Source organism: Ochotona princeps, unplaced genomic scaffold, assembly GCF_030435755.1.
Source record: "Ochotona princeps isolate mOchPri1 unplaced genomic scaffold, mOchPri1.hap1 HAP1_SCAFFOLD_116, whole genome shotgun sequence".
Taxonomy (NCBI): Eukaryota; Metazoa; Chordata; class Mammalia; order Lagomorpha; family Ochotonidae; genus Ochotona; species Ochotona princeps.
Window position 1 is genome coordinate 470,851 of NW_026700494.1, and position 22,915 is coordinate 493,765.

At 57.4% G+C, this 22,915-nt stretch overlaps 1 protein-coding gene across 1 annotated transcript; it reads left to right on the plus strand.

Moving 5' to 3' along the window:
• The first annotated feature begins 273 nt into the window (after positions 1 to 273).
• On the plus strand, positions 274 to 2,933 carry LOC101522969 (disintegrin and metalloproteinase domain-containing protein 20-like). The gene has a single exon (XM_004590933.4). The coding sequence runs from the start codon at positions 426 to 428 to the stop codon at positions 2,673 to 2,675; it is 2,250 nt and encodes a 749-aa protein (XP_004590990.2). The 5' UTR covers positions 274 to 425; the 3' UTR covers positions 2,676 to 2,933.
• The last annotated feature ends 19,982 nt before the right edge of the window (positions 2,934 to 22,915 follow it).

Here is a 22,915-nt window from a genome sequence, read left to right on the forward strand (position 1 = left end):
TAAAAATAATAAAATTATTTTTAAAAAGAATACAAAGAAAAAAAGTGCATGGCAGTCTGTTCCCTTCTATTTTTTTCCTGGTTCTTTGTTCAGTTAAATTTGTGTCTCTTTGAAATGTTCAGATTTATTCTGTGTTCTGTTCTATCTGAATATGGGAGACTCTACTTCACCTGCCCCAGCCAGGGGAGCACAACATGCCCTTTTACCCCAGACCTCACAAGCCCAGATGACACAATGTCCAGACCCACCCATGCCACTCCCTATTCTGTTACCCAATCCTCCGCAAGCTACAGGTAGACTGTGGTGCCAATCTGTCCTCTGTGTCCATCTTGACAAAGAAGAGGCTGCAGCAGATGGTTCAGCCCTGGGTTTCTGAGGTTTATTCTTCTAACCCAGCTCCTTAAACACATTTTCACAGCCAGGTCATGATGCTGGCAGAGAGGTGGATCATCCTCTTTCTGCTTGGCCTCCTGGAACTTGCTGATACAGGCCAGTGTTCTCCTGGCAACCCCATGTGGCGCTACATCTCATCTGAGGTGGTGATTCCTAGGAAGGACATGCACGAGGGCAAAGGTGTTGCGTGGACAGGCTGGCTCTCCTACAACCTGCATTTTGGGGGTCAAAGACACATCATCCACGTGCAGAGCAAAAAACTCCTTTGGTCCAGAAATATGCTAATGACAACCCAGGATGACCAAGGAGCCTTGCAGATGGACTACCCGTACATTCCTACGGACTGTTACTACATGGGCTACCTGGAGGACATTCCACTGTCTACGATCACAGTTAACACGTGCCATGGGGGCCTGGAAGGCATCATGAAGCTGGATGATCTGGTCTATGAAATCAAACCCCTCCAGGATTCCCGAAGGTTTGAACATGTTGTTTCTCAGATAGTGGCCGACCGCAGCGCCACAGGCCCCACCTACACACTGCAACACAGGAAGGATTTTGTCCCATTCTTCCATGAGGTAAATGACAGCATGACCTCTAGGATTTCTAGTTTCAACTATCTGTACCATCATGCCCAGCTTAAAGGTCAAATTCAATTTACCAATGAATTGTTCCGAGTATTTGGTAATATTTCCAAATGTGTTGAATTTGGAATAAATATGTTTAGCATCGTGGACAGTTTTCTCAGAAGTGTTGCCTTTAGATACTATATTGCTATCATAACTGTATATGATAGGCAAGATCCAGTTCCTACAAATGATTTTCGGGTTCCTGGGAGTGATTTCCACCTTTATTATAGAGATTCTTTTTACACCCCATTTAGTCTTTCTACATCCACAGTACTTAGAAAAGATACACCACAAGAATCTGAAGTCGTACCTGAGCTGAATACTGCTTGCCTCTTGACCAGCTTGGTCTTTGCTTCTGTCCGAGGCAGGCATTATTTCTTGATGGCCATAGTAAGTGCACACCAACATGGAAGAATGTTAGGAATCAAATACGATGGGCCTTACTGCAGTTGTCAGCGAAGGACAACCTGCTTGATGCAGCAATTACCCGAATTGACAGATTCCTTCAGTAACTGTTCCTTTGCAAGTTTACAAGATTCTGTTCTGAATGACAGAACATTTGCCTGCTATTATTTGCCGAGTATACTATACATTAACAAAACCCTGGTACAGGACCGTTGTGGAAACTCCATAGTGGATGCACAGGAAGACTGTGACTGTGGCTCCTTCAAGCAGTGTTATTCCAATGAATGTTGTCGAAACGACTGTCGGTTCACCCCTGGGAGCATTTGTGATAAACAACAATGCTGCGTAAATTGCACCTACTCCCCTAGTGGGACCATGTGCAGACCCGTCAGGAACATATGTGACCTTCCCGAGTACTGCTCTGGGTCCTCATACACATGTCCGGATAACTTTTATTTGCAAGATGGAACCCCGTGCACTGAAGAAGGCTTCTGCTACAAAGGAAATTGCTCTGATCGCAATGTGCACTGCAAAGAAATCTTTGGTGATGGTGCTATGAATGCTCCAGTGGACTGCTATGATATCAACACTCAACGCTTCCGGTTTGGAAATTGTGGTAGATTGCCTCACAGACAATTTTACTATTTATGTGACGGAGACAACAAGCTGTGTGGAAGACTGCAGTGCATAAATATCTCCCGCATTCCATATCTGCATGAGCATGAGTCATTCCATCAGTCCGTGTATGGTCGCAAAACCTGCTTTGGGTTGGATGAACACCGTGCAATGGGATTGAAGGATCGTGGACAGGTGAGAGAGGGCACTCCCTGTGGGATAAGGCGTTACTGTCTGCAACGTCAATGCAGTGCCCGATCAGCTCTCTTTCATTATGACTGTTCACCTCAGAAGTGCAATTATAGAGGAATGTGCAATAATAGGAAGAACTGCCATTGCCGATTTGGCTGGGAACCTCCACAGTGTCTAAAAGCTGGTGCTGGTGGCAGTTCAGACAGTGGACCCCCTCCAAGAAGACTGCGTTTAATAACTAGCAGCCTAGAACCTGTTTTCTATTGGAGAGTGATCCTTGGTCGTCTGTATTTTGTCATTTGGGCACTGCTCTTTGGGGTAGCCACAAATGTAAGACTTATTAAGACTACGGTTGTAAAAGAAGCTGAACTTCCCAAGCCAGAAGAACTTTCAAAGTCAGAAGTAAAGGATACACTTCCTGAGCCAAAACCTCAAGATTAGTCCCAATGTGGAGAAATAAATAATACATAAGTCAGAACAAAATAGCAGTCAACTTCCAGACTCATATGCAACTGTGGAGACTGTAACGGGAACATCTGTGAAAAACAGTGGAAGAAAATACAAAGCTCAGAAACGTACTCTTAAGTCTACAGGGCACACAGGGGTCCTTTGTTACACTCTGGAGGACGTCTTGGCTTCTGTCACCAGCTCTCACTAGTGGATGCTGGTGCTCACCTGAAATAAATTTCCAATACCTTACATTCTTGTCTCCTGCACCCTTTCATTAGCTGTCAGGAGTCCACAAGGGCCTGTCTATGGAGAGGAGGAAGCCTGGGTTAGATATATGAGGGGAGAGTCCTGAGTGGCTAGTCCCAGGATTAATGAAACTGTATGTCCTAGGAGGACACTTTTATGAAATTTCCCTAGGATAGTGTCCCCAAGCTCTGCATTTCCCTCCTCTTCTTTCCTAAACCAGAGTTAACTTAGGGACATCCAGGGTTAATCCCATGCCACTGTACCATTCTGCACAGGAGTGACTGAGCACTGGGACAAAGGATAGGGACTCAGGCACCACCTCCTGTAATAGGCAAAAGCTGTGCCAACCTGGAACACATATTCCTCAGGGAAGGGCAGCCTGCAGGCATGCTTGATTGCCACAACTGCCCTGGCCTGGGCAGTGTTAGAGTGTGGGTAAAATGTTATCGTTGGGCAGTGTGAGATTCTTTTGTGCTAAAAAACTGCTACTTTGCTAGGCCAGGAGGCACCTGGAATTTGGGAGGATTCCGCTTTAGCGATAAATCTGTTCTTTGCTGTCCTGCAACTTTGTGAACCCAGGTGCAGGGGGGCAAGGGCGCAATTCTTCTCCAGTCCCAGGAACAGGAGGAAGATAAGGGTGTGAGAATGGGATGAGCCATAAAGATAGTGGGTATGGGAATGGAACAGGCTCCCTTTGCCTGAAGGCCATAAAAATTAACATGTCTAAGATTGTTACTTTTCATGTATTTCCCAGCCCAAAAGGGCCTATATAAGCTTCTGTCTTGGGCTCCCTTCGAGGTCTGACACCCCACTTGGCTGGCCCGTGTGCCCCAAGTGCGAACTGACCCCAGCATGCTGGCGCAATAAGCTCTGTTTGCTGTTTGCATTACCAGCGAGACTCTTTGTCGTTCTCTGGGGGTTGACTAGCTCGCACCCTGACGTTCGGTGGTTTTAGCCCAGACTCTAACTGCAGGAGCACATAACCGGAGTGAATGGCCACCTTTACTTCTGGGCCCCTCAGGGTGTGGTGTGTGTGGCCTGGGGCCAAACAGGTGCTCAATCACACATACTTCTGTGTCTTTCTCAGAGCTATTATCATGACTGCTCTGTGGACCCAGGGTCCTGGGAGGCCTTTCCTGTGGGGCCTGTGTCCTCTTCACACCCGGGAACAGCATCCCGTGTCTGACATCCTGAGCAGGTCATGGGAAAGGGCAAGGAAAGGCATAGTCGGCTGAACTGCTTTCAGAGGATAGACTCACCCCACAGCAACCACATTGGGTAAAGTGGACCAAGGGCAAGGTTAAAAAAGAGCACCCCACTAGGGGAGGCCCAGGACAGCAGAGATGTTAAGTTAGGGGTTAGGGGTTAGGGTTAGGGGTTAGGGTTAGGGTCAGGGTGAGGGTGAGGGTGAGGGTTTGGGGATAGGGTTAGGGTGAGGGTGAGGGTGAGGTTAGGCGTTAGGGTGAGGGTGAGTGTGGGGGTGAGGGTTAGGGTTAGGGTTAAGGTTAGGGGTTAGGGTTAGGGCTAACGGGTTAGGGGTTAAGGTAAGGGTTTGGGGTTAGGGTGAGGGTGAGGGTGAAAGGATGAGTGTGAGGTTTCGGGTGAGGCTGAAGGTGAGGGTAGGGGTTAGGGTTAAGGTTAGGATTAGGGTTGGGTTATGGTTATGGCTAGGGTTAGGGTTAGGGGTTCTGGTCTTGGTTAGACACTTGTGCCCCATGCTCCTGTGACCCTGTGGCCCTGTGGGAGATCTGGAGGAAGCTCCTGGTTCCTGGGCTTGTCCTGACCCAGCCACAGCTGGCTCTGGTGGTGGTGCTCGGGAACGTGAGCCAGCAGACGCAAGAAAGATTGCTGTCTCTCCCTCTCTGTTCCTGTGTGCTTCCAAGCAAAGGGGGCAGAGGGAGGCAGGAGGGAGGAAGGAAAAGACAGAAAGCTGCCGGCCTCCTGCGAGGGAGCATGCTGTGTGCTGTGTGCTGTGCTGTGGCTCTAGACTGCTTTTGTCTGTCAATGCAGACCGCCAGGGCGTGCGTAGGGCTTCCGTCCTGGTTCTCGTGTGCAAGCTCTAAAAAGAGTGTCCTTGAGAGCGAATGCCTCTCTGAGCTGGAGCTGGGCTGCTTCCCTTGATTTGGCAGGAGAGCCTTGGATGAGTGTCCTGCAGTGAGTGCTGGTGGCCACGAGAGGGCACGCAAAGCTGCCTTTTTTTTTTTTTCTAACAGATTTATTTATTTCATTACAAAGTCAGGTATACAGAGAGGAGAAGAGACAGAGAGGAAGATCTTCCATCTGATGATTCACTCCCCAACTGAGCCGCAACGGCCGGTGTGTGCCGATCCAAAGCCGGGAACCTGGAACCTCTTCTGGGTCTCCCATGTGGGTGCAGGGTCCCAAAGCTTTGGGCCGTCCTCGACTGCTTTCCCAGGCCACAAGCAGGGAGCTGGATGGGAAGTGGAGCCGCCAGGATTAGAACCGGTGCCCATAAGGGATCCCGGTGCGTTCAAGGTGAGGACTTTAGCCGCTAGGCTACGGCGCCGGGCCCCAAGCTGCCCTTTCTACCCCTGGTCGGCTCAGGCCCTCTGAGCTCTAGACAGCCCAACCCGAGCCATCCTAGCGTCGTGTGGGGGTCCCGGACAGTATTCCGGGGCACGTGTTGTTGGAAGATCAGGGCTCCAAAGCCAGACAGCCACTAGGCCACGCTGATGGGCCCCGGCTCCATGTATTTTTGCATGTGTGGGGTGGCGGTTAGGGTGATGTGATACACTACTCGGCCTTCCTCGGCCTAGCTGGGTGGTGTCTGGGCATGTGGGCTCCTAAGCCAGGAGCAGGTGGATGGAGAAGTAGGCACCAGAGGTCAGCAGCCATCTGCAATAGGAAGTCCCAGGCCCTAGCTGCTGTGGAGAGCACCCTGCACCATGCAGCCCTGCTGCCCAGCACTTCTGATGATGGCTGGCGAGCCACCAAGGCCCGCACAAGGGAGGGCTTTCAGGGCCTGTGCTGCCTGCACACGACAGGGTGCACAAAGCTGCCCTTTCTACCTCTAGCTAGCACTTGAGGGGTCAGCCATCCCTGTCATGTGCTTTGGAGGCAGGAATTTGGCCTCACAGCCTCCAGGCAGATGCTGCTGCCCTCTTGTTCACCAGGGAGTGCTTCACCCTCCTCCAGGGATCCTTCTGGATTCAAGACTCTTTCTCCTGCTGGTCAGCTGTGGAACGTCGGCCGCCGCTGATGTGCCACCTTCCACAAGACATCCCAACAGCTGACGTCTGTTTTTCACAGAGGTCCTTCACCCCAGGACAGGTAGAGTTGCAACATGCCTGGATCCCTCCTCTGTAGCGGCCGCTCTCACAGCACGCAACGGCATAAGTTGTGCAAGCCAGGGGGACAGGCACCTTCAGCAGCCTGGTGAAGGAGCTGCTGAAGGGTCCAGCAAGGGTTGCTGTGGTGTGGTGTGGTGTGGTGTGGTGTGGTGTGGTGTGGTGTGGTGTGGTGTGGTGTGGTGTGGTGTGGTGGTGCGCGGTATTGTCCCAGTGGGTCAAGCCTCAGCCTGCCAGGTGGATGGCCTGTATGGGTGCTGCTTGAAATCCTGGGTGCTTCCCCTGCAGTCCAGCTCCCTGCCGATCCTCCTGGGAGAGCAGCGGAGGATGCTGCCAGGGCTTGTGCCCCTGTGGCCGCTGTACCCCTGTGGCCCTGTGCCCCTGTGGGTGATCTGGAGGAAGCTCTTGGTTTCTGGGCTTGTCCTGACCCAGCCACAGCTGTCTCTGGTGGTGGTCCTTGGGGAAGTGAGCCAGCAGATGCCAGAAAGCTTGCTGTCTCTCCCTCTCTGTTTCAGTGTGCTTCCAAGCAAAGAGGGCAGAGGGAGGCAGGAGGGAGGAAGGAAAAGACAGAAAGCTGCCGGCCTCCTGCGAGGGAGCATGCTGTGTGCTGTGTGCTGTGTGCTGTGCTGTGGCTCTAGACTGCTTTTGTCTGTCAATGCAGACCGCCAGGGCGTGCGTAGGGCTTCCGGTCATGGGTCTTGTGTGCAAGCTCTAAAAAGAGTGTCCTTGAGAGCGAATGCCTCTCTGAGCTGGAGCTGGGCTGCTTCCCTTGATTTGGCAGGAGAGCCTGGGATGAGCGTCCTGCAGTGAGTGCTGGTGGCCACGAGAGGGCGCGCAAAGCTGCCCTTTTTTTTTTTTTTTTTTTTTTTTTTTTTAGCAGATTTATTTATTTCATTACAAAGTCAGATATACAGAGAGGAGAAGAGACAGAGAGGAAGATCTTCCATCTGATGATTCACTCCCCAACGGAGCCGCAACGGCCGGTGCGTGCCGATCCAAAGCCGGGAACCTGGAACCTCTTCTGGGTCTGCCACGAGGGTGCAGGGTCCCAAAGCTTTGGGCCGTCCTCGACTGCTTTCCCAGGCCACAAGCAGGGAGCTGGATGGGAAGTGGAGCCACCGCCGGGATTAGAACCAGTGCCCATAAGGGATCCCAGTGCGTTCAAGGTGAGGACTTTAGCCGCTAGGCTACGGCGCCGGGTCCCAAGCTGCCCTTTCTACCCCTGGTCGGTCAGGCCCTCTGAGCTCTAGACAGCCCAACCCGAGCCATCCTAGCGTCATGTGGGGGTCCCGGACAGTATTCCGGGGCACGTGTTGTTGGAAGATCAGGGCTCCAATGCTGAACAGCCCACATACCAAGGCCTGGGAGGGGAGGAGGTAGATTGGGGCCTAGCATCAGCGCGGGCCTGTGAGATAGGAAGTGTCAGGGTGCCTTTAATAGCAGGGTACTTAAAGAAGCCTGGGAGGTGGAATACCACGTCAGCATGCCCACAGGCCCTCTGGGAGCTGGAGTCCTAAGTCAGCATGCCCACAGGCCCTCTGGGCTCTGGCTTCCTACGTCAGTGTGCCCCAGAGGCCCTCTGGGAGTTGGAGTCCTACGTCAACATCCCCAGAGGCCCTCTGGGAGTTGGAGTCCTACGTCAACGTACCCAGAGGCCCTCTGGGAGCTGGAGTTACACAAGCCGACTGGGGTTGTACTTTGCCAGATCAGGTCCCGGGAAACCTTACCGCCACCCCCATTCCTCGAAGAGCACCCTGAGATGCAGGCTCCGGGAGTTCTTTGGCAAGTGGAGCAGCTCCCCGAAGGGCTGCCAAGAGGGCTTCATGGATTTTTTTTTTATTTCAAAGTCAGATATATAGAGAGGAGGAGAAACAGAGAGGAAGATCTTCCATCTGATGATTCACTCCCCAACTGAGCCGCAACGGCCGGTGGGCGCCGATCCAAAGCCGGGAACCTGGAACCTCTTCTGGGTCTGCCACGAGGGTGCAGGGTCCCAAAGCTTTGGGCCGTCCTCGACTGCTTTCCCAGGCTACAAGCAGGGAGCTGGATGGGAAGTGGAGCCACCGCCGGGATTAGAACCAGTGCCCATAAGGGATCCCAGTGCGTTCAAGGTGAGGACTTTAGCCGCTAGGCTACGGCGCCGGGCCCCAAGCTGCCCTTTCTACCCCTGGTCGGCTCAGGCCCTCTGAGCTCTAGACAGCCCAACCCGAGCCATCCTAGCGTCATGTGGGGGTCCCGGACAGTATTCCGGGGCACGTGTTGTTGGGAGATCAGGGCTCCAATGCTGAACAGCCGCTAGGCCACGCTGATGGGCCCCGGCTTCATGTATTTTTGCATGTGTAGGATGGCGGTTAGGGTGATGTGATACACTACTCGGCCTTCCTCGGCCTAGCTGGGTGGTGTCTGGGCATGTGGGCTCCTAAGCCAGGAGCAGGTGGATGGAGAAGTAGGCACCAGAGGTCAGCAGCCATCTGCAATAGGAAGTCCCAGGCCCCAGCTGCTGTGGAGAGCACCCTGCACCATGCACCCATGCTGCCCAGCACATCTGATGATGGCCGGCGAGCCACCAAGGCCCGCACAAGGGAGGGCTTTCAGGGCCTGTGCTGCCTGCACACGACAGGGTGCACAAAGCTGCCCTTTCTACCTCCAGCTAGCACTTGAGGGGTCAGCCATCCCTGTCATGTGCTTTGGAGGCAGGAATTTGGCCTCACAGCCTCCAGGCAGATGCTGCTGCCCTCTTGTTCACCAGGGAGTGCTTCACCCTCCTCCAGGGATCCTTCTGGATTCAAGACTCTTTCTCCTGCTGGTCAGCTGTGGACTGTCGGCTGCCGCTGATGTGCCACCTTCCACAAGACATCCCAACAGCTGACGTCTGTTTTTCACAGAGGTCCTTCTCCCCAGGACAGGTAGAGTAGCAACATGCCTGGATCCCTCCTCTGTAGCGGCCGCCCTCACAGCACGCAACGGCATAAGTTGTGCAAGCCAGGGGGACAGGCACCTTCAGCAGCCTGGTGAAGGAGCTGCTGAAGGGTCCAGCAAGGGTTGGTGTGGTGTGGTGTGGTGTGGTGTGGTGTGGTGTTGTGTGGTGTGTTGGTGCGGGGTATTGTCCGAATGGGTCAAGCCTCAGCCTGCCAGGTGGATGGCCTGTATGGGTACTGCTTCGAATCCTGGGTGCTTCCCCTGCAGTCCAGCTCCCTGCCGATCCTCCTGGGAGAGCAGCGGAGGATACTGCCAGGGCTTGTGCCCCTGTGGCCCTGTGGCCCTGTGGGAGATCTGGAGGAAGCTCCTGGTTCCTGGGCTTGTCCTGACCCAGCCACAGCTGTCTCTGGTGGTGGTCCTTGGGGAAGTGAGCCAGCAGATGCCAGAAAGCTTGCTGTCTCTCCCTCTCTGTTTCAGTGTGCTTCCAAGCAAAGGGGGCAGAGGGAGGCAGGAGGGAGGAAGGAAAAGACAGAAAGCTGCCGGCCTCCTGCGAGGGAGGTAGCGTGCTGTGTGCTGTGTGCTGTGTGCTGTGCTGTGGCTCTAGACTGCTTTTGTCTGTCAATGCAGACCGCCAGGGCGTGCGTAGGGCTTCCGGTCATGGGTCTTGTGTGCAAGCTCTAAAAAGAGTGTCCTTGAGAGCGAATGCCTCTCTGAGCTGGAGCTGGGCTGCTTCCCTTGATTTGGCAGGAGAGCCTGGGATGAGTGTCCTGCAGTGAGTGCTGGTGGCCACGAGAGGGTGCGCAAAGCTGCCCTTTTTTTTTTTTTTTTTTTTTTTTTAGCAGATTTATTTATTTCATTACAAAGTCAGATATACAGAGAGGAGAAGAGACAGAGAGGAAGATCTTCCATCTGATGATTCACTCCCCAACTGAGCCGCAACGGCCGGTGCGTGCCGATCCAAAGCCGGGAACCTGGAACCTCTTCTGGGTCTGCCACGAGGGTGCAGGGTCCCAAAGCTTTGGGCCGTCCTCGACTGCTTTCCCAGGCTACAAGCAGGGAGCTGGATGGGAAGTGGAGCCGCTGCCGGGATTAGAACCAGTGCCCATAAGGGATCCCAGTGCGTTCAAGGTGAGGACTTTAGCCGCTAGGCTACGGCGCCGGGCCCCAAGCTGCCCTTTCTACCCCTGGTCGGCTCAGGCCCTCTGAGCTCTAGACAGCCCAACCCGAGCCATCCTAGCGTCGTGTGGGGGTCCCGGACAGTATTCCGGGGCACGTGTTGTTGGAAGATCAGGGCTCCAATGCTGAACAGCCCACATACCAAGGCCTGGGAGGGGAGGAGGTAGATTGGGGCCTAGCATCAGCGCGGGCCTGTGAGATAGGAAGTGTCAGGGTGCCTTTAATAGCAGGGTACTTAAAGAAGCCTGGGAGGTGGAATACCACGTCAGCATGCCCACAGGCCCTCTGGGAGCTGGAGTCCTAAGTCAGCGTGCCCACAGGCCCTCTGGGCTCTGGCTTCCTACGTCAGTGTGCCCCAGAGGCCCTCTGGGAGTTGGAGTCCTACGTCAGCGTCCCCAGAGGCCCTCTGGGAGTTGGAGTCCTACGTCAACATCCCCAGAGGCCCTCTGGGAGTTGGAGTCCTACGTCAACGTACCCAGAGGCCCTCTGGGAGCTGGAGTTACACAAGCCGACTGGGGTTGTACTTTGCCAGATCAGGTCCCGGGAAACCTTACCGCCACCCCCATTCCTCGAAGAGCACCCTGAGATGCAGGCTCCGGGAGTTCTTTGGCAAGTGGAGCAGCTCCCCGAAGGGCTGCCAAGAGGGCTTCATGGATTTTTTTTTTATTTCAAAGTCAGATATATAGAGAGGAGGAGAAACAGAGAGGAAGATCTTCCATCTGATGATTCACTCCCCAACTGAGCCGCAACGGCCGGTGGGCGCCGATCCAAAGCCGGGAACCTGGAACCTCTTCTGGGTCTGCCACGAGGGTGCAGGGTCCCAAAGCTTTGGGCCGTCCTCGACTGCTTTCCAAGGCTACAAGCAGGGAGCTGGATGGGAAGTGGAGCCGCCGCCGGGATTAGAACCAGTGCCCATAAGGGATCCCAGTGCGTTCAAGGTGAGGACTTTAGCCGCTAGGCTACGGCGCCGGGCCCCAAGCTGCCCTTTCTACCCCTGGTCGGCTCAGGCCCTCTGAGCTCTAGACAGCCCAACCCGAGTCATCCTAGCGTCGTGTGGGGGTCCCGGACAGTATTCCGGGGCACGTGTTGTTGGAAGATCAGGGCTCCAATGCTGAACAGCCCACATACCAAGGCCTGGGAGGGGAGGAGGTAGATTGGGGCCTAGCATCAGCGCGGGCCTGTGAGATAGGAAGTGTCAGGGTGCCTTTAATAGCAGGGTACTTAAAGAAGCCTGGGAGGTGGAATACCACGTCAGCGTGCCCACAGGCCCTCTGGGAGCTGGAGTCCTAAGTCAGCATGCCCACAGGCGCTCTGGGCTCTGGCTTCCTACGTCAGTGTGCCCCAGAGGCCCTCTGGGAGTTGGAGTCCTACGTCAGCGTCCCCAGAGGCCCTCTGGGAGTTGGAGTCCTACGTCAACATCCCCAGAGGCCCTCTGGGAGCTGGAGTTACACAAGCCGACTGGGGTTGTACTTTGCCAGATCAGGTCCCGGGAAACCTTACCGCCACCCCCATTCCTCGAAGAGCACCCTGAGATGCAGGCTCCGGGAGTTCTTTGGCAAGTGGAGCAGCTCCCCGAAGGGCTGCCAAGAGGGCTTCATGGATTTTTTTTTTATTTCAAAGTCAGATATATAGAGAGGAGGAGAAACAGAGAGGAAGATCTTCCATCTGATGATTCACTCCCCAACTGAGCCGCAACGGCCGGTGGGCGCCGATCCAAAGCCGGGAACCTGGAACCTCTTCTGGGTCTGCCACGAGGGTGCAGGGTCCCAAAGCTTTGGGCCGTCCTCAACTGCTTTCCCAGGCTACAAGCAGGGAGCTGGATGGGAAGTGGAGCCGCCGCCGGCATTAGAACCGGTGCCCATAAGGGATCCTGGCACGTTCAAAGCGAAGACTTTAGCCGCTAGGCTACGGCGCCGGGTCCCAAGCTGCCCTTTCTACCCCTGGTGGGCTCAGGCCTTCTGAGCTCTAGACAGCCCAACCCGAGCCATCCTAGCGTTGTGTGGGGGTCCCGGACAGTATTCCGGGGCACGTGTTGTTGGGAGATCAGGGCTCCAAGGCCGAACAGCCGCTAGGCCACGCTGATGGGCCCCGGCTCCATGTATTTTTGCATGTGTGGGGTGGCGGTTAGGGTGATGTGATACACTACTCGGCCTTCCTCGGCCTAGCTGGGTGGTGTCTGGGCATGTGGGCTCCTAAGCCAGGAGCAGGTGGATGGAGAAGTAGGCACCAGAGGTCAGCAGCCATCTGCAATAGGAAGTCCCAGGCCCTAGCTGCTGCGGAGAGCACCCTGCACCATGCAGCCCTGCTGCCCAGCACATCTGATGATGGCCAGGGAGCCACCAAGGCCCGCACAAGGGAGGGCTTTCAGGGCCTGTGCTGCCTGCACACGACAGGGTGCACAAAGCTGCCCTTTCTACCTCCAGCTAGCACTTGAGGGGTCAGCCATCCCTGTCATGTGCTTTGGAGGCAGGAATTTGGCCTCACAGCCTCCAGGCAGATGCTGCTGCCCTCTTGTTCACCAGGGAGTGCTTCACCCTCCTCCAGGGATCCTTCTGGATTCAAGACTCTTTCTCCTGCTGGTCAGCTGTGGAGTGTCAGCTGCCGCTGATGTGCCACCTTCCACAAGACATCCCAACAGCTGACGTCTGTTTTTCACAGAGGTCCTTCTCCCCAGGACAGGTAGAGTAGCAACATGCCTGGATCCCTCCTCTGTAGCGGCCGCCCTCACAGCACGCAACGGCATAAGTTGTGCAAGCCAGGGGGACAGGCACCTTCAGCAGCCTGGTGAAGGAGCTGCTGAAGGGTCCAGCAAGGGTTGGTGTGGTGTGGTGTGGTGTGGTGTGGTGTGGTGTGGTGTGGTGTTGTGTGGTGTGTTGGTGCGGGGTATTGTCCGAATGGGTCAAGCCTCAGCCTGCCAGGTGGATGGCCTGTATGGGTACTGCTTCGAATCCTGGGTGCTTCCCCTGCAGTCCAGCTCCCTGCCGATCCTCCTGGGAGAGCAGCGGAGGATGCTGCCAGGGCTTGTGCCCCTGTGGCCCTGTGGCCCTGTGGGAGATCTGGAGGAAGCTCCTGGTTCCTGGGCTTGTCCTGACCCAGCCACAGCTGTCTCTGGTGGTGGTCCTTGGGGAAGTGAGCCAGCAGATGCCAGAAAGCTTGCTGTCTCTCCCTCTCTGTTCCTGTGTGCTTCCAAGAAAAGGGGGCAGAGGGAGGCCGGAGGGAGGAAGGAAAAGACAGAAAGCTGCCGGCCTCCTGCGAGGGAGCATGCTGTGTGCTGTGTGCTGTGTGCTGTGCTGTGGCTCTAGACTGCTTTTGTCTGTCAATGCAGACCGCCAGGGCGTGCGTAGGGCTTCCGGTCCTGGGTCTCATGTGCAAGCTCTAAAAGGAGTGTCCTTGAGAGCAAATACCTCTCTGAGCTGGTGGGCTGCTTCCCTTGATTTGGCAGGAGAGCCTGGGATGAGCGTCCTGCAGTGAGTGCTGGTGGCCACGAGAGGGCGCGCAAAGCTGCCCTTTTTTTTTTTTTTCTAACAGATTTATTTATTTCATTACAAAGTCAGATATACAGAGAGGAGAAGAGACAGAGAGGAAGATCTACCATCCGATGATTCACTTTTCAAATGAGCCCCAACGGCCGGTGGGCGCCGATCCAAAGCCGGGAACCTGGAACCTCTTCTGGGTCTCCCATGTGGGTACAGGGTCCCAAAGCTTTGGGCCGTCTTCGACTGCTTTCCAAGGCCACAAGCAGGGGGCTGGATGGGAAGTGGAGCCGCCGCCGGGATTAGAACCAGTGCCCATATGGGATCCTGCTGTGTTCAAGGCAAGGACTTTAGCCGCTAGGCTACGGCGCCGGGCCCTGGTGCCTGTTCCTGACATCGCACTGTGGCCAGATGGTCTTGACTGTCTCATGTAGGCTTGTGTCCTCAGTGTTGGTTGGTTTTTACACATCATGTGAAAACCCCGTAGCTGGAGCTGTGTGATCTCGACGGGTGTTGTGCAAACCCCGTCCCACTTCGGGGCGTTGCTGTCGGCCCTGTCCTCTGTGATTGGGGGAGGCTCAGGCCGGATGTGGGCAAAGGGCGGTGTGACGGGTCACGGGTGGTGTCAGTGTGTGTGTCTGTGCTGGGCACGCCCAGGGGCGTTGCCACGTCAGCATGAAGTCACCCTGCCTGCAAGGACCTCCGCAAGTTCAAGCCCCACGTTGGCCGACTCGCTGGTGCAAATGGCTGGAGATCCGGGCACATGACAAGGTAAGTGGGTTCTGGGAAGGCGAGTTTGGTAATATGTCTGGGTCTTGTTTAGGATCTTGGTTAGGGTTAGGGGTTCTGGTCTTGGTTAGAGGCTTGTGCCCCTGTGCCTCTGTGCCCCTGTGGCCCTGTGGGAGATCTGGAGGAAGCTCCTGGTTCCTGGGCTTGTCCTGACCCAGCCACAGCTGTCTCTGGTGGTGGTCCTTGGGGAAGTGAGCCAGCAGATGCCAGAAAAATTGCTGTCTCTCCCTCTCTGTTCCTCTGTGCTTCCAAGCAAATAGGACAGAGAGAGACAGGCAGGCAGGTAGGAAGAGAAAGAAAGAAAGAGAAAGCTGCCGGCCTGCTGGGAGGTAGCGTGCTGTGCGCTGTGTGCTGTGCTGTGCTGTGGCTTTGGACTGCTTTGTCTGCCCATGCAGACCCCCAGAGCGTGGGTAGGGTTTCCGTAATGGGACTCGTGTGCAAGCTCTAAATAGTGTGTTCTTGAGAGAGAATGCCTCTCTGGGCCTGGCTGCTTCCCTTGATTTTGAGAGTCTGGTTGAGTGTCCTGCAGTGAGTGCTGGTGGCCACAAGAGGGCGCCACATTTGATGGCTCAAGCCTTTGAGCTCCAGGCAGCCCAGCCCAAGCCTTCCTAAGCTCAGGTGGGGTTCCCGGACAGTGATCCTGGACACATGTGGTTGGAAGATCAGGGCTCCAAGGCCGGACGGCCGCATACTAAGGCCCGGGAGGGAAGGAGGGCCCTTGGGACCGAGCATCGGCCTGGGCTTCTGTGATAGGAATTGTCAGGGTGCCTTTAAGAGCAGGGTACAATGTCAGGGAACCGAAAGAACCCTGGGAGTTTAAGTCCCAAGTCAACAGGCCCTCTGGGAGCTGGAGTTACACACCGGATGACTAGCACTGATATTCTGCAGTTGAGGTTCCCGGAAACCTTTCCACTACCCCGTTCCTCACAGAGCAACTGAGGGGCAGGGCCTGGGCTTTGTTTACCCAGTGGAACAGCTCACCCAGTGGAGAGGCCTCCATGTATTTCTGCATGTGTGGGTTGGCAGTTCGTGTGATACAGCACTCGGGCTTCCTCTGCCGTCCTGGGAGGCGTCTGGGCCGGTATACACAGCCGAGCAAAGCCGAGCAGAGACCAGCACAGCCGAGTAGAGACGAGCAGAGACCGAGCAGGGCCAAGCAGAGACGAGTACAGCCGAGCAGAGACGAGCAGAGACAAGCACAGCTGAGCAGAGACGAGCCGAGACCGAGCAGGGCCGAGCAGAGACGAGTACAGCCGAGCAGAGACGAGCAGAGACAAGCACAGCTGAGCAGAGACAAGCAGACGTGAGCAGAGACCCAGCAGGGCCGAGCAGAGACTAGCAGAGACAAGCAGAGACCGAGCAGGGCCGAGCAGAGACGAGTACAGCCGAGCAGAGACGAGCAGAGACGAGCACAGCCGAGCACAGCCGAGCACAGCCGAGCAGAGACAAGCAGAGATAAGCAGGCACAGCTGAGCCGGCTGGCAGTGCTATGTCCGTGTTGCAGTGCGAGGAGATGGTCCGGCTTTTGGAGCACACTTGGGAACTTGGGACATTGTACTGCAGGAGGCAGAAGTCATGAGCAGGTAAGACAGAGGCCGGGGAGCCTCTGAGGTGTGTGACGGGGGCCGGGGAGCTTCTGAGGCCCGTGACGGGGACAGGGGAGCTTCTGAGGCCCGTGACGGGGGCCGGGGAGCCTGTAGGCCCGTGACGGGGGCCGGGGAGCCTCTGAGGCCCGTGACGGGGGTTGGGGAGCCTCTGAGGCCCGTGACGGGGGCCGGGGAGCCTCTGAGGCCCGTGACGGGGGCCGGGGAGCCTGTAGGCCCGTGACGGGGGCCGGGGAGCCTGTAGGCCCGTGACGGGGGCCGGGAGCCTCTGAGGCCCGTGACGGGGGCTGGGGAGCCTCTGAGGCCTGTGATGGGGGCGCTGGGGAGCCTCTAGGCCTGTGATGGGGGTCGGGGAGCCTCTAGGCCTGGGGTAGCAGGTCCCTTGAATTGGCAGGATTGTGGAGGTCATGGTTGCTCTCCTAGCCTTCCAGTTGCCCTCTTCACCCCCGCAGACTCTGCCTGGCTGCTCTGAGCCCGGGCCTGTGTGCGTTGTTGCTTCTGCTTCACCCGCTTACCCAGCTCAGGGCCTGGGTTTCCAAGGCTCGCCTCCTGGATCCCGTGTCTCGCCTTTCAAGGGTGCCTGAACAAATAACACGTGTGCACAGCCATGTGGGCTGAGGCTCTTGGCTTGGGAGAGCATTTAGAACCTAGAGAGAGGTTACAAGATGAGTAGCAGACCTGGAACGCCACGCCCCAGCCCGAGCTGCAGTTACTGTGTTTCTATGTGTGCTTTTTATGTTTTTTTTTCTCCCCTTGACCTTTTGAGATTGCGAGCTTGCTCCCTCCTGCCCTCTCCCACGACCCTCCGTAGAATTCATCTTAGTTTTTTCCCCTTTCTTTAAGAATGTTGCTCCCCAAGAAAGCTGGGTTGGAAACAGCAGCGATGGCCTCTTTGCAGCACCCCAAACCCGCATCCCCTCCTCAGGCAGAGGGGCGCCAGATGAGGGGCGGGGGAGGCTCCTTTAGCCCAGGGTGGTGAGCACAGGCCTTAGAGGCTCCCCGACTCCCGTCACAGGCCCCGTGGAGCCTCTAGGCCTGTGAGGGAGACCGGGGAGCCTCTAGGCCTGCGAGGGAGACCGGGGAGCCTCTAGGCCTGCGAGGGAGACCGGGGAGCCTCTAGGCCTGTGAGGGAGACCGGGGAGCCTCTAGGCCTGTGAGGGAGACCGGGGAGCCTCTAGGCCTGTGAGGGAGACCGGGGAGCCTCTAGGCCTGTGACGGGGGTCAGGAGCCTCCTGTCCCCCTGTGCCTTGTCCCTCTTCTGGCCTCCTCGTTTCTGACTCAGCCATCTTTTTCCAGTTCATTTTCTTGTGTTTTGTGATTGACTTATGGCTCGGGCTGAACCTTCATGCCACGTTCCTGTTTTTCTTTTCTTTTTTAAAGATTTATTTATTTTATTACAAAGTCAGATATACAGAGACAAGGAGAGACAGAGAGGAAGATCTTCCATCCGATGATTCACTCCCCAACTGAGCCGCAACGGCTGGACCTGAGCCGATCCGAAGCCAGGAACGAGGAACCTCCTCCAGGTCTCCCTCGAGGGTGCAGGGTCCCAAGGCTTTGGGCCATCCTCGACTGCTTTCCCAGGCCACAGGCAGGGAGCTGGATGGGAAGTGGAGCTGCCAGGATTAGAACTGGTGTCCATATGGAATCCCGGGCATGCAAGGCAAGGACTTTAGCCGCTAGGCTACGGCGCCGGGCCCAGGTGCCTGTTCCTGACATCGCACTGTGGCCAGATGGTCTTGACTGTCTCATGTAGGCTTGTGTCCTCAGTGTTGGTTGATTTTTACGCATCACGTGAAAATCCTGTAGCTGGAGCTGTGTGATCTCGACGGGTGTTGTGCAAACCCCATCCCACTATCGGGGCGTTGCTGTTGGCCCTGTCCTCTGTGATTGGGGGAAGCTGAGGCCGGATGTGGGCAAAGGGTGGTGTGACGGGTCATGGGTGGTGTCAGTGTGTGTCTGTGCTGGGCACGCCCAGGGGTGTTGCCACATGAAGTCACCCTGCCTGCAAGGACCTCCGCAAGTTCAAGCCCCACGTTGGCCGACTCGCTGGTGCAAATGGCTGGAGACCCGGGCACATGACAAGGTAAGTGGGTTCTGGGAAGGCGGGTGGGTGTGCGCTATTTAGGGGTTAGGGTTTAGGTAAGTGTTTTATTGGTTAAATTTTAGTATAGGATTTAGAGTTTGGTAATATGTCTGGGTCTTGTTTAGGATCTTGGTTAGGGTTAGGGGTTCTGGTCTTGGTTAGAGGCTTGTGCCCCTGTGCCCCTGTGCCCCTGTGGCCCTATGGGAGATCTGGAGGAAGCTCCTGGTTCCTAGGCTTGTCCTGGCCCAGCCACAGCTGGCTCTGGTGGTGGTCCTTGGGGAAGTGAGCCAGCAGATGCCAGAAAAATTGCTGTCTCTCCCTCTCTGTTCCTCTGTGCTTCCAAGCAAATAGGACAGAGAGAGACAGGCAGGCAGGTAGGAAGATACAGAAAGAAAGAGAAAGCTGCCGGCCTGCTGCGAGGGAGGTAGCGTGCTGTGCGCTGTGTGCTGTGCTGTGCTGTGGCCTTGGACTGCTTTGTCTGCCCATGCAGACCCCCAGGGCGTGGGTAGGGTTTCTGTAATGGGACTCGTGTGCAAGCTCTAAAAAGTGTGTTCTTGAGAGAGAATGCCTCTCTGGGCCTGGCTGCTTCTCTTGATTTTGAAAGTCTGGTTGAGCGTCCTGCAGTGAGTGCTGGTGGCCACAAGAGGGCGCCACCTTTGATGGCTCAAGCCTTTGAGCTCCAGGCAGCCCAGCCCAAGCCTTCCTAAGCTCAGGTGGGGTTCCCGGACAGTGATCCTGGACACATGTGGTTGGAAGATCAGGGCTCCAAGGCCGGACGGCCGCATACTAAGGCCCGGGAGGGAAGGAGGGCCCTTGGGACCGAGCATCGGCCTGGGCTTCTGTGATAGGAATTGTCAGGGTGCCTTTAAGAGCAGGGTACAATGTCAGGGAACCGACAGAACCCTGGGAGTTTAAGTCCCAAGTCAATATCCCCACAGGCCCTCTGGGAGCTGGAGTTACACACCGGATGACTAGCACTGATATTCTGCAGATGAGGTCTCCGGAAACCTTTCCACTACCCCCGTTCCTCACAGAGCACCTAAGGGGCAGGCCTGGGCTTTGTTTACCCAGTGCAGCAGCTCACGGTGGGCTGTGGAGAGGCCTTAGTGTGTTTGTGCTTGTGTGGGATGGCAGTTAGTGTGATACAGCACTCGGCTTTCCTCTGCCGTGCTGGGAGGCATCTGGGCAGGTACGCATAGTCGAGCAGAGCCGAACAGGACCGAGCACGGCCGAGCAGGGCCGAGCAGGGCCGAGCACAGCCGAGCGGAGCCGAGCACAGCCGAGCAGGGATAGCTGAGCCAGCTTGCCATGCTTTGTCCGTGTTGCAGTGCGAGGAGATGGTCAGGGCTTTGGAGCACACTTGGGACCTTGGGACCTTGTACTTCAGGAGGCAGAAGTCATGAGCAGGTATGACGGAGGCCAGGGAGCCTCTGAGGCCTGTGAGGGAGTTCGGAGAGTCTGTGGGGCCTGTGAGGGAGGCTGGGGCATCTCTGAGGCCTGTGAGGGAGGCCAGGGAGCCTGTGTGGCCTGTGACTGAGGCTGGGGAGTCTCTGGGCCTGTGACGGAGGCTGGGGAGCCTCTGAGGGCTTCGACGGAGGCCGGGGAGCCTCAGGCCCTGCACAGGAAGAGCTTTCGGGGCCTAAAGTCCCTGCACACGAGCTGGCACAAGCAGCCATCCTCTCTACCCCTGCGCTGGCACTCGAGGGCTCAGGCGCCTTCGTCATTTTAAACAGGTTAGAGTTTTTGTCCGCACAAGGCTGCGATGTAATCTCGCGCTTCTCCTCCCCGCAGGCTCCTTCTTCACCCTGAGCTGAAAACAGGGCGCAAAGAGGAAGCTGAGGAGGCTTGTTCCAGCGGGACAGGAGCGGGGTGTCCTCCTGTCGCCCTGTCCCACTGTCCAATTGTCCCCCCGTCCCCCTGTCCCACTGTCCCCCTGTCCCCCTGTGCTATGGGCCCCTGTCCCCTGTCCCTGTGCCCCTGTCCCCCTGTACACCTGTCCACCTGATCCCCTGTCCACTTTGTTCCCCTGTTCCTCTGTTCCCTGTCCCCCTGTGCTCCTGTCCCCCTGTGCCCCTGTGCCCCTGTCCCACTGTGCCCCTATCCCCCTGTTACTCTGACCCCCTGTGCCCAGGTCCGCCTGTGTTCCAGTCCCCTGTGCCCCTGTCGCCCTGTGTCCCTGTCCCCCTGTCGCCCTGTGCCCCTGTCCCCCTGTCCTTTGTCCCCCTGTCTGCCTGTACTCCTGTCCCTATATCCCTCTGACCACATGTCCCCTGACACCCTGTGCCCATGTCCCCCTCTGCCCCTGTCCCCCTGTCCCCCTGTCCCACTGTCCTCCTGTCCCACTGTCCCCGTCCCCTTGTCCACTGTCCCCCTGTGCTCGTGTCCCCCTGTCACTCTATCCCCCTGTTCCTCTTATCCCCGTCTCCCTTTCCGACTGTGCCCGTCTCACTGTCCCCCATCCCTCTGACCCCTGTCCCCCGTCCCCCTGTGCCCATGTCCCACTGTGACCGTCCCCGTCCCCCTGTCCCACTGACACCCTGTCTCCCCATCCCCTGTCCCATGGCCCCAGTCCACCTGTGCCCCTGTCCCCTTGTCACTGCCCCCATCCCTCTGAACCCCTGTCCCATGTCCCCTGTCCCCTGTGCTCCTGTCCCCCATCACTGTCCCCCTGTCCCTCTGTCCCCCTGTGCCCCCTGTTCCCCTGTCCTCTGTCTTGCTGTGCCCGTCTCCCCTGTCCCCCTGTCCCCTGTCCTCCCTTCCCCCTGTCCCCCTTAGCCCCTGTGCCCCTGTCCCCTGGCCTCTGTTCCCTGTCCCGTGTGTCCCTCTTCCCTGTCCCCCGTGCCCCTGTCCCCCTGTCCCATGTCCCCCTGTCCCCCTGTTATTCTTTCCCCCATCCCCCTGTCCCCCGTCCCCTTCCCCCTGTCCCCCGTCCCCCTGTCCCTCTCTGCCCCTGTCGCCCTGTCACTGTTTCCCTGTCATCTGACCCCCTGTCCCCCTGTCCTCTGTCCCCCTGTGATGCTGTGACCCTGTCCCCCTGAGACTTCTCCCCCAGTCCCCATAATCCTGTCCCCCTGTCGCCCTGATTCCCTGACCCTGTCCCCCTGTGCCTCTGTCCCCCTGTCACTCTGTCCCCATGTCCCTCTGACCTCCTGTCCCCTGTCCCCCTGTGCCCCTGCCCCCCCTGCCCCCCTGTCCCCTGACCTCCTGTCCCCTGACCTCCTGTCCCCTGTGCCGCTGTCCCCCTGCCCTTTGTCTCCCCGACCCCCTCTCCCCTGTCCCCTGTCGCCCTGTCCCATGTCCCCCTCTGCCCCTGTCCCCCAGTCCCCCGTCCCCCTGAGCCCCTGTTCCCCTGTCCCCGTCACCCTGTCCCACTGTCCCTCTGACCCGCTGTGCCCCTGTCCCCCTGTGCTCCTGTGCCCCTGACTCTCTGTAAACTGTCCCTCTGTGCCCCTGTCCCTCTGACCCCCTGTCCCCCTGCCTGCTGTCCCCTGTCTTCAGTCCCCCTGTGTCCCTGTCCTCCTGTCACTCTGTCCCCCTGTCCCTCTTACCTCCTTTCTCCCTGAACCCTGTGCCCATGTCCCCCTGTGACCGGTCCCCTTGTGCACTGTCCCCTTGTCCCCGTCTCCCTGTCCCCTTGTCCACTGTGCCCCTGTGCCCATGTCCCCCTGTGCCATTGTGCCCTGTCCCCCTGTCCCCCATCCCCCGTCCCCCTGTCCCCCTGTCCCCTTTCCCCTGTCCCCCTGTCCTCTCTCCCACTGTCCTTCTGTCCCCCTGTCCCCAGTACCCTGTGCCCCTGTCCCCTTTCCCCTGTGCCTCTGTCCCCCTGTGCCATCTCCCCCTCACCTCCTGTCCCCCTGTGCCCCTGTCCCCTGTCCCTCTGACCCCCTGTCCCCCTGTCTTGCTGTCTCCTGTCTTCTGTCACCCTATGCCCCCGTCCCCGTCACTCTGTCTCCCTGTCCTTCTTACCTCTGTTCCCCAAGTCCCCCTGTGCCCCTGTCTCTTGTTACCCTGTGCTCTGTCCCCTGTCCCCGTCTCCCTGTCTCACTGTCCCCGTCTCCCTGTCCCACTGTTACCCTGTGCCCGGTCCCCTGTCCCCCATCCCCCTGTCCCCCTCTCCCTCTGACCACCTGTCTCCCTGTTCCCATGTGCCCCTGTGCCCTGTCCCCTGTCCCACTGTGCCCCTGTCCCCTGTCCCACTGTGACCCTGTGCCCCTGTCCCCTTTCCCCTGTCCCCCATCCCCCTGTTCCCCTGTCCCCTCTCCCCCTCCCCCCTTTTCCCCCTGTGTCCCGTGTCCCCTGTCCCCCGTCCTCCTGTGCCCCTGTCCCCCTGACCCCCTGTACCCTGATCTCCTGTCCTCTGTCCCCATGTTTTCTGTCCCCCTGTCCCCGTTTCCTGTCCCTCTGTCCCCCTATGTCTCCTCTCTCCTGTCCCCCTGTCCCAAGTCCCCCCCCCCTTTCCCCTGTCCCAAGTCCCCCTTTCCCCTGTCCCCTGCACCCTGTTTCCTGTCCCCCTGTGACCCTGTTCCCTTTTTCCCTGTCCACTGTCCCCTCTCCCTTGTCCCCCTAACCATGTGTCCCCTGTCCCGCTGTCCCATCCCCCTGTCACCTCTCTGCTGTCTCCCTGTGCCCC